This window comes from Gigantopelta aegis, chromosome 1 (genome assembly GCF_016097555.1).
Source record: "Gigantopelta aegis isolate Gae_Host chromosome 1, Gae_host_genome, whole genome shotgun sequence".
Taxonomy (NCBI): Eukaryota; Metazoa; Mollusca; class Gastropoda; order Neomphalida; family Peltospiridae; genus Gigantopelta; species Gigantopelta aegis.
In genome coordinates, this window is record NC_054699.1 from 5437281 (window position 1) to 5449015 (window position 11735).

The window sequence follows — 11735 nt, forward strand, 5'->3', positions numbered from 1 at the left end:
GATCTTTTGTGAATGTACATTTTGACTCTATGGCAAGAGCCGCCCTTTGAAAACTGAAATTTTGCGTAAACCATTAGGAGTTACGCACATTAGTTTTCAGGTAACTCAGTCCATTCTGTGTAAAATACAATTCTATGAATGTTGATATTAATTATTAAAGAAATATAAACAGTTACATGTATATAACTGTTAAAATCAGTGGCGGATCCGGGTGTGTGTGTGTGTGTGTGTGTGTGTGTGTGTGTGTGTGTGTGTGTGTGTGTGTGTGTGTGTGTGTGTGTGAATAGGGTGAATATGGCTTACATCGATAAGGACACAATTAAATCGTTTTCGACATAATATTTTGTTGTGAATCAGGAAAACGGCAACAAATTTATCAACTTTATGGAATTATAAATTAGGAATTAGATCCTCGGAAATCAATGAAATAAAGAAAGAAATGTTTTATTTAACGACGCACTCAACACATTTTATTCACGGTTATATGGCGTCAGACATGGTTGAGGGACATACATATTTTGAGAGGAAACCCGCTGTCGCCACTACATGGGCTACTCTTTCCGATTAGCAGCAAGGGAACTTTTATTTGCGCTTCCCACAGGCAGGATAGCACAAACCATGGCCTTTGTTGAACCAGTTATGAATCACTGGTCGGTGCAAGTGGTTTACACCTACCCATTGAGCCTTGCCTCGACTGGGATCCGAACCCAGTACCTACCAGCCTGTAGACCGATGGCCTAACCACTACGCCACCGAGGCCGGTCTCAATGAAATAAGGCTCTAAAATGTCCACAATGCCGAAACTTCAGAGGGCTTTGTCCGCGGAACCTTCACCATGGCTCAGCCCCCGCCGGTTCACTCCATCCCAATCCAGCCACCCCCTCTTATTATTTTCCAGATCCGCTACTGAACATAATAAAACTGAAAAAATATTTGTTATATATGTAGTGCAGATTTACAGAACGAGTGCAGATCTAAATTTAGTACCAGAACGAAAATTGGGTCACACAAAAACTAGACATGCGCGAACGTCAAACATTCGTTGGTGCAATTTTACCGGCCTCGATGGCGTCGTGGTTCAGCATCGGACTACAGACTGGTAGGTACAGGGTTCGCAGCCCGGTACCGGGTCCATCCCAGAGCGAGTTCTTAAGGGCTCAATGGGTGGGTGTAAGGCCACTACACCCTCTTCTCTCTCACTAACCACTAACCACTAAACAACTAACCCAATGTCCTGGACAGACAGCCCAGATAGCTGAGCTGTGCCCAGGACAGCGTGCTTGAACCTTAATTGGATATAAGCACGAAAATAAGTTGAAATGAATTAAAGGTGCAATTTTTCAGACATGAAGAGTTTACACGAATGTATTGTTCAACGGTAACATCATTATTTTAGCCCAGAGTGCACGTTTCATTGTAAGGTAAAAACGTATGTGTTTGTAATGTTGAATATACATGTACTATTGTCACCTCTGCATACACTTACGTCTTCTTACTATTTAGATTTAGATCAGTCGGTTGAGTGCTCGCTTGAGGTAATTGCGTCGCAGGATCGAACCACTTCAGTGGATCCATTCAACTGATTGGGTTTTTTTTCTCGTTTCAACCAGTGCACCACAACTGGACAAAGTCCGTGGTATGTGCTTTCTGTCTGTGTAAAAGTGAATAAAAAAGATCCCTTGATACATTAGATAAAATGTAGCGGGTTTCCTCTGATGACTACAACTCAGAATTAGCAAATGTTTGACATCCAATAGCTGATGATTAAGTAATCAATGTGCTCTAGTGGTGTCGTTAAACAAAACAAACTATTATTATTATTAACTACCATTTTACGATGCCATTTTAACACTAAAATCATCTTAAGTGCGGAACTACCATTTTACGATGCCATTTTAACACTAAGATCATCATAAGGGGCGTAACTACCATTTTACGATGCTATTTTAACACTAAGATCATCTTAAGGGGCGTAACTACCATTTCACGATGCTATTTTAACACCAAGATCACCTTTTGAGCCTAAAGTAGTGTGATCTTTTGGGACGGGACGTAGCCCAGCGGTAAAGCGCTCGCTTGATACGAGGTCAATTTGGGATCAATCCCCCGTCAGTGGGCCCATTTGGGCCATTTCTCATTCCAGCCAGTGCACCACGACTGGTATATCAAACGTTGTGGTATGTGCTATCATGTTTGTGGGATGGTGCATATAAAAGATCCCTTGCTGCATTAGAAAAAAAATGTAGTGGGTTTCCTTTGATGACTACATCACGTATCAGAATTACCAAATGTTTGACATCCAACAGCCGATGATTAATTAATCAATGTGCTCCAGTGGTGTCGTTAAACAAAACAAAACAGACTTAATGTGATCTTAGCACAAAGAGTAAGATCGCTTCGTAAAACGGGACCATACCTTGGTCAGGTGAGTAAAAGGAGATACACTAAACTGAGGTCATACAAGATAAACACAAACATTACGTCCATCGTGTCCCACTGTAACATCATCGTCATTTCAGTTAAAAGCTTCCGCTGATTTTTCACCGTAACACACATTGGTGTTATTTCAGTTATAAGCTTATATCCATGGGTGTTGTACTATAATGTACCACATAATATACTGTTACTGTTTCAACCATAGGTTTAAGTGAATGTTTTATAATAACATGCATATATATGAATATTATTTCAAGCGATAGCTAGCAGGGTTTCTGCCAGAGGGTAAAACGCCATCCCCCAAAAATATGATTTGGGTATGGCGCCATATCCTATCTTTTCGGATTTAATGGGGTTTTTTAGTTGACCTTTTGACAAAATGAATTACTCTTATCATTACTGTATAATTACAAACTTTCCGAATTTATACGATTTACTGTATTCTGATTGGCTGACGTCACTAAGAAAACCAAGCGTTATCCTTCCATAAACCTCATAAAAATACGTCATCACGGAAGACCAAGATCGAAATAACCGCACAACACCAACAGTCACTACACGTAAACAAAAGTTAATATCAAGGTCACTTTGCGATAGAAAAACACAAGACAAATCTGCACATGAAATTGTTTCATTTTTTAAAAAGAAGTTATAATAAAGATATATACACTGTTTTTTTTGATTCAATACTTATTTTTATTTTTAGCGGACAATTTCCAATAGTATGTATACATGTATTCCTACGCTTATTCCAACATGGTTGACGGTAAGAACGAAAGAAATTATTTTTGAGTGTTTTAAGGTACACTTCTTGTACTGTTTGTAATTATAAGAATTGTTTCTCATTTTTTAGGAATTTATCGATGTATAAAAGTCACAAATGTAGTATAAAATCGCTTCGCTACGCTACGCGATTTTATACCATTTGTGACTTATACATCGATAAATTCCTAAAAAATCAGAAACAATTCTTATATGATTAATGTTGGCTTTAAATGATTATAAAACTATGCTTTCGTATGTGCAGCAGGACGACCCTATATACAAAGCAAAGTGAACAGAGATTATCTATATATAACTATATTACTCTATTCCATTGGATTCATCATTTTGTCTTCCATAGTGCCATACCCAAAATTTTCTTTCTGGCAGAAACTCTGCATAGAAATGTGTTTTATGTAACTTGTTTAATATACCAGCCAAGAGTTAAGTTGATGCTCATGTACAACAAACATACATATTGCTTTTATTACTATTTCAAATTTAAGTGAACATTTTCACTTCAACACAAGCAAATTGTTAACAGTTTTGTGAACTTGTATACAGGTTTGGGGTTTTTTTTTTTATATCAACCCTTTTACAGAAACAAAGTTTATCTTTGCCTGTTCAAGTTCAGATTCAGTATATATTAATGTTCAGATTCAGTATATATTAATGTACCGGTATATAATATATACTGAATGTCACTCCACCTTGCAAACACTAAGAATTCCATCATCTTCTCCAATCCAAAGATTACCCTCAGTATCCATAGCAACAGCTGATGGATCAAACTCCCTTTCTCCAGGGATGAAAAGAGCTTTCACAAATCCTTCTGAGAGACTGTAAACAACAATGGTTTTTGATCCACTGTCCACAATATAAACCTCATCTTTCTTTCCCCAGCAGACGTCGCAAGGTTTAAAAGGATGTCCGTTTGAAAACGGGTTAAAAGTCAGATTTGTAAGAATCCCACTTGAGAGTTTGATATTGACCAAACCGTCTTGGTCATCAACCCAGCATCTGTCGCCATTGCTGTTCTCATCCTTTTGCGGATATTCTTTCTTGAGATTCTTACATTCTCCACTTCGTATTTTTGTATCCGTGTTCTTCGAATTGTATATTCGTAACAACTGGTTAACACCATCTGTTTTTAACTTCACAGGATCCACTTCAAAACCAAATTTATAGTTTAACTTTAATGATATTTGGTTTAAGTTACACAGACATATTTTATTATACTTTGACGAGTACCACGGACTAACGATCTTACCAACCCACGCATTGGATGATTGTGTTAGAGTAATAGATGTTATCTTGCCTCTGCCTAAGTTGACATTGTTTATCAACATGGCTACAGGTTGTTTTGGTAACCCTTGCAGCACATGTCCGATAACGTCACTGACAACACAATGGACATACTGTAGTTGAACTGAAGATGTGGCATGAATGGAAAGATTACCTATATTCTGGATAAAATCATCTGTAGCGAGAGAGATCTCATTCTCAATGACGCTCATCCGCTCCGAGACTTCACCGTCCGCGGTCATGACGTCACAGCCAAGTCCGTCTTTCAGTACATCATCGATGTGGTCCATTTGGCTTTTCAGAAATAATTGCTTTTGTGTGTAAGCACAGTTTGCATCCTCAAATCTACTTTCGTTGTTTTTCTCGATAACGTTTACTTTATCAGTCGCCTTATTTCTGATTTCGCTTATCATATCAATCAACCTGTCTGCAGACGTGTCGATTTTTATTTTGGCTTTATGCAACACCACATTTAAGGCCACATATTGAAACTGCATTGTATCATAAGATGATTTCATTTGTTTCACGTATTTTTCCAGTTCACCCTTCCTTTCTGCTAAGTGAACACGAGCATCTTCAACGACGTCAGAAACATCCACCGTCTTGTGGCCGTCGTGTCTGGTGAGCTTACAGTTCCGACAGATCACCATGCTGCAGTGCTTACAGAAAAATATAAGTTTTTCATCTTTGTGCTTTTCACAAAATCTTTCTCTAGAAAGCAAACGTTTTCCTTCAGCAGAATCGTCTAGATTTATCAACAAATGTGACCGACAAATGGGCAGAGCCCTGTGTAGCTTGGTACACAATTCACACAGTAGTACATCACATTCGCGACACATATTAGCTGCTCTTTGTTCACACACCCCACAACTTTCTTCTTCTCTGTGCGCTTGCCTTTTGGCTCGGGCATCAGCGTATATATTTTCGGGAAATCCCGACACTCCTTCCTCCGGTATGGTGACGTCGTAGCGACAAAGAGGACACGAGAACTTGCCGGCTTCTGAGGACCTGGAGACAAATGTCTTCAAACATCCAAAACAAAAAGTGTGAAAGCATGTCAAGCGCCTTGGGTCCTTAAACTGTTCGATACAAATGCTACATACGTCCGCACTTTCGTTCACTGCTGTCGCAATATGATCTGCTGATGTCGCCATATTGATGTTTGTACGTTATATAATTCCGCAAAATAACCGAGAGCTCCAAAGCATACAACAACTGTTACACAGATATAGAATCAAAGTTATCGTTCACTAAATCACGACATTCCGTGTCGTATATTTAGAGTTAAATAAACTGCAGGTATAATATAATATGTGACATTGTTTATTCGTGAAATACTGTTATCCATTACCAAAATAATATATCGTGTGGCCCCTAAAAAATCGATAACCCTACTGAATATATACATATTTAATAAGCATGGGATTGTAATGTTGATATTTCACACGGCTACTATGTGGATATTTGCCACATTCAGTGAAAATTGTAGGCCCATAGGTCCAATATTGTTAAAATTGCAACAGATTTAAAATTGTAGGCCTAAGTAAAAAATGCGACGCCAAACGCTAAGTGAAATTATATAAATGGTAAAATAGGGAAATATAGCCATTGTAAATAAAGTATTTTGGTCGTGCCTTTAGCTAGTCAAAAAGAAAGGAAGGAAAAGTTGTATTTAACGACGCACTCAACACATTTTATTTACGGGCCCGATATGATAAAACATGAATATTTTTTGTTGCATGTTTTAAAATACAAGCAATTCAATGAATAAATAAATCAAGGTGCTTTATTGGTATCAACAATTTTAATTTTTTCTGAAGTATTTCTTCTGACTTGGATAAAGTTTATAAGCACTGTCCATGAAGTAAAAAAACAAACAAACGGTACTGCCTACACTCCCTTAGTCATCCCCCACCCCTAAAAAAAAAAAAAAAAAAAATCCCAGCCATAACATGCATGTCTACGTGACATCAAACAACACATCCAATGATGTTCATTTCTTACATGCTGTGGTTACCAGTGTAAATTGTCTGTTAGATGTAATAACTAATATCTTTGGCACGCATGTGAAGAAGCACAGAAAAAAAGCCCACAGAAAACATTCACAAACCATTAGGAGAACTACCCGTATGGGCAAATTTAAATGTTATTTTTCACATTCATATCAGATTTCAAAACATAATTTATCAACACCTGGCCGTCAGCCAATAGAAATACGTTTTACACAATGTATCCGAGTCTAATAATACAAATAACATATCTTGAAAGAAAACCCCGCCCATTACAGTCATCCCTGCATCGTGTTATGATGTTCACATCATGTAGTTCAAGACCCCACTCCAGCCTTTGTGGTGTTGTTACTTCTTGTTGCATCTTAAAATAGTCCATCGGTGGGCCCATTAGGCTATTTTCTGTTCCAGCCAGTGCAGCACGACTGGCATATCAAAGGCGGTGGTATGTGCTATCCTGTCTGTGGTAAAGTGCATACAAAAGATCCCTTGCTGTATTAGGAAAAATGTAGCGGGTTTCTCTGATGACTATATGTCGAACTTACCAAATGTTTGACATCCAATAGCCAATGATTAAAGAATCAATGTGCTCTAGTGGTGTCGTTAAAGAAACCAAACCAAACTTAATATGGTCCGATTTTGGGAATGGTTCTTCACTGAACCAGGATCAATTCCCATAGCCCATTGGGCTATTTCTTGTTCCAGCCAGTGCACCATGACAGGTACATGTATATCAAAGGCCGTGGTACATGTATGTGCTATCTTGTCTGTGGAATTTGCTGCTAATGGAACAATGTAGCAGGTTTTTCTCTCTATATGTCAAAACTACCAAATGTTTGACATTCAATATCTGATGATTAATTAATGAATTAGTGGTGACATTAAACAAAACAAACTTTGACTTTCTTCATTGAAAAACCCCATATATAAAACACAAAAAAATGTTTTTTCAAATATTTCTTTGATGATTACAACTAGTTTGACTTCTGTAGTATTTAAGTACTAGTAATCCATTTAATTGGTTTGCACATTTTAAAAAATTAATCATTGGCTACTGGATATCAAACATTTGGTGATTTTTTTTATATAATACAGTCTTAGAGAGTAAACAAAGCATATTTTTCCTTTCCTTTCAACTTATTTTTGTGCTTATATCCAATTAAGGTTCAAGCACACTGTCCTGGGCACACACCTCAGCTATCTGACCTGTCTGTCCAGGACAGTGGGTTAGTTGTTAGTTGGTTAGTGAGAGAGACGAGGGTGTAGTGGTCTTACACCTACCCACTGAGTCGCTAAAACTCGCCCTGGGCTGCGAACCCAGTACCTACCAACCTTATGTCCGATGGCTTAACCATGACACCACCGAGGCCGGTACCGGGCTTTGAATCCTGTACCTACCAGCCTTATGTCTGATGGCTTAACCACGACACCACCGAGGCCAGTGCATTTTTCAATTAGTGGGTGTGGGTAATTTTTGTAATGCTTCCTGCGCCAGAGTTCTGTCCAAGACAGTGTTTTTATACGCCCATCTGTGATGGGTCGTATTATGGTATGGCGTTGTCCGTCCATCAGTCAACTTTTTCTTGTTTGGACCATATCTTGCATACATATACATGCAGGACCATCAAACCTCACATGTAGGAACAACTTGGGATGGTGGTTTGTCGCGTACTATTACTAGGTCACGGTGACCTACTTTTCACGGACTACTGCACATAACAGTAAATCCTTGTCCGGACTATATCTTGCATACAGGACTCATCAAACCTCACACGTAGGAACAACTTGGTATGGCGGTTTGTCGTGTACTATTACTAGGTCACTGTGACATACTTTTCACGGACTACTGCACATAACAGTAAATCCTTGTCCGGGCTATATCTTGCATACAGATGCCTACAGGACTCATCAAACCTCACATGTAGGAACAACTTGGGATGGTGGTTTGTTGCGTACTATTACTAGGTCACTGTGACCTACTTTTCACGGACTACTGCACATAACAGTAAATCCTTGTCCGGACTATATCTTGCATACATATGCATACAGGACCATCAAACCTCACATGTAGGAACAACTTGGGATGGTGGTTTGTCGCGTACTATTACTAGGTCACTGTGACCTACTTTTCACGGACTACTGCACATAACAGTAAATCCTTGTCCGGACTATATCTTGCATACAGGACTCATCAAACCTCATATGTAGGAACAACTTGGTATGGCGGTTTGTCGTGTACTATTACTAGGTCACTGTGACATACTTTTCACGGACTACTGCACATAACAGTAAATCCTTGTCCGGACTATATCTTGCATACAGATACATACAGGACTCATCAAACCTCACATGTAGGAACAACTTGGTATGGCGGTTTGTCGTGTACTATTACTAGGTCACTGTGACCTACTTTTCACGGTCTACTGCACATAACAGTAAATCCTTGTCTGTACCATATCTTGCATACAGGACCATCATTCCTCACATGTAGCAACAAATTGGGATGGTGGTGTGTTACATACTATTACTAGGTCACTGTGACCTACATTTCATAGTCTACTGCACATAACAGTAAATCCTTGTCTGGACCATATCTTGCATACAGATGCATACAGGACCATCAAACCACATGTAGGAACAACTTGATGGTGGTTGGTCCAAAACAATAATTAGCATAATTAGACTTGAATCATACCCATAACATATTCATTAATATAGATATGGTTTTCCATCAAACTCCTGATGGGCGTATTATGTACCTCACCGCTACTCTTGTTCCATTAGCAGCAAGGGATCTTATATATACACCATCCCACAGACAGGATAGCACATATCATGGTATTTGATATACCAGTCGTGGTGCACTGACTGGAACGAGAAGTAGCCCAATGGTCCATTGATTTGACTTGACTAGGTATTTAACGTGTCCATATACCTCTATGGTTTCGAACACGCCTATCCCGAGTCCGGCCTCCGATAAGATCGGGGTCTGACTCTGGACAGGAATCATTGATTTGAAGTTACTTGTTATGTTTCTTACCAAATGACTGCAACTGTAAAGTGGTCAGCTAGTATTTATTTAATAGCAACAAGATTCTAATCTGTGGGTTTGTGTTTGAGTTGTGCAGTCCTGTCCTCCATCCACCCCACCCTACCCCACCCCACCCCACCCCATTCCATCCCACATCTACACAAGCTATGAAATAATTTGAAATGAATGAACGCTGTTATGAAGTCCTGGTTATTATTATTACTTGAACAGTCAAGTACACGTTGAACGAACGTGTTTGTGTTGTGTCTCTCTCCGATGGAGGGTGCTGGTGGTGCTGGTGGGGTAGCGGAGGTTCGATCTTACGTCTTAAGCACCCCAGGCGAGCACTCTACCATAGAGTGCGTCGTTAAGTAAAACATTTCTTTCTTTTTGTGTAATAATATAACATTATGAAATGAGTTCTGGAACAGTTCCCGAGTGCAATTGGCATGTGGGTGTGGTGCTAACAGGAAAAGGCACGTGGACCAACTTGTCAAAGGGGCAACATAGGCTAATAGAAAAAAGAAAAAGAGGGAACAGAATTTCCTGATCCCCTAATCCTTTGGATCCACCTGTTTCGATTCGGTCCACTGAACAGGAAGTCGATTAGTCGATCCGACCACTGAATATCAACAGTGAATCAATCTCTACCCCCACCCGCCCCCGCACACACTCCGCCCCTCTCTCCCTCCGCACACACACACGCACGCACACGCACACACACACACACACATCGTAAATGTCCTTCAGCAAATGGTCATTTTCCCCCCACCAATTTGGAGGTGCATCTAAAAAGGGCCTCGCCAGCGGCAGACATAACAAGACAGGTGTGTTGTGGGGAGGCTTACAGTATCTGACAGGTAGCTCTATCATCCCCATAAAACACGATGAAAACAAAACAGACACATCAATGTGCTGGCCTCGTCTCACGGTACAGGAACATACAAAACTAAACTTGTTACAGTTGTTTTCCTCGCCTCACGGGAGGGGATAATACGAAACTAAACTTGTTACAGCTGCTTGCCTCGCCTCACGGTAGAGGAAAATACGAAACTAAATTTGTTACAACTGCTTGCCTCGCCTCACAGTAGGGGATAATACGAAACTAAACGTGTTACTGCTGTTTGCCTCACCTCGCGGTAGGGGATAATACAAAACTAAACTTGTTAAAGTTGTTTGCCTCGCCTCGCGGTAGGGGATAATACGAAACTAAAATTATTACAGCTGTTTGCCTCACCTCACGGTAGTGGGTAATACGAAACTAAACTTGTTACTGCTGTTTGCCTCGCCTCACGGGAGGGGATACTACGAAACTAAACTTGCTTCAGCTACTTGACTCGCCTCACGGTAGGGGATAATACGAAACTAAACTTGTTACAATTTTGTGCATTCGCCCATATACGCATGCACATCGCACACATACAAACGTACGGGCTCAGACACGCACATAAACTGATAAATCTGACTTGAAAGAATTTTGAAATTTTATCACTTTTTCTTTTTCTTGCATAAGCTTGCAGTTCATAAATCGAACGAAAACCATCGATCATAACCACCTCTCCCAAAAAACAAAACAAAAACCAAACCAAACCAAACGACAACAAACAACAGAAAAAAAAGTATGTATTGTACTTAATTGTTAATAATTTCAATGATGACCAGGAAATATTCCACTGTCATACATAATGACAATTATTTCAGTCAAAAATGTACACGAATGTTCCACTGGAACATAATTATTTATTTTAATCTCGGATGATTTTTTGTGATTGTACATTTTGACTCTTTATGGCAAGAGTCGCCCTTTGAAAATTGAAATTTTGCTTAAACCATTAGGAGTTACGCACATTAGGTTTCAGGTAACTCAATCCATTCTGCGTCAAATATAATTCTATGAATGTTGACATTAATTATTAAAGAAATATAAACTTAACATAATAAAACTGAAAAATTATTTATTATACACGTAGTGCTACATGTAGTGCAGGTGTATTGAACGAGTAAAGATCTAAATTTAGTACCAGAACGAAAATTGGGTCACACAAAAACTACACATGCGCGAACGCCAAACATTCATTGGTGCAATTTTTCAGAGACATGAAGAGTTTACACGAATACATTGTTCAACGGTAACATCATTATTTTAGCCCAGAGTGCACGTTTCATTGTAAGGTAAAAACGTATGCCTTTGT

The 11735-nt window shown here is 39.3% G+C and overlaps 1 protein-coding gene across 1 annotated transcript; it reads right to left on the reverse strand.

Moving 5' to 3' along the window:
- Window positions 1-3647: 3647 nt before the first annotated feature.
- Window positions 3648-5657, reverse strand: LOC121368702 (E3 ubiquitin-protein ligase TRIM56-like). The gene has a single exon (XM_041493446.1). The coding sequence runs from the start codon at window positions 5655-5657 to the stop codon at window positions 3900-3902; it is 1758 nt and encodes a 585-aa protein (XP_041349380.1). The 3' UTR covers window positions 3648-3899.
- Window positions 5658-11735: the final 6078 nt, after the last annotated feature.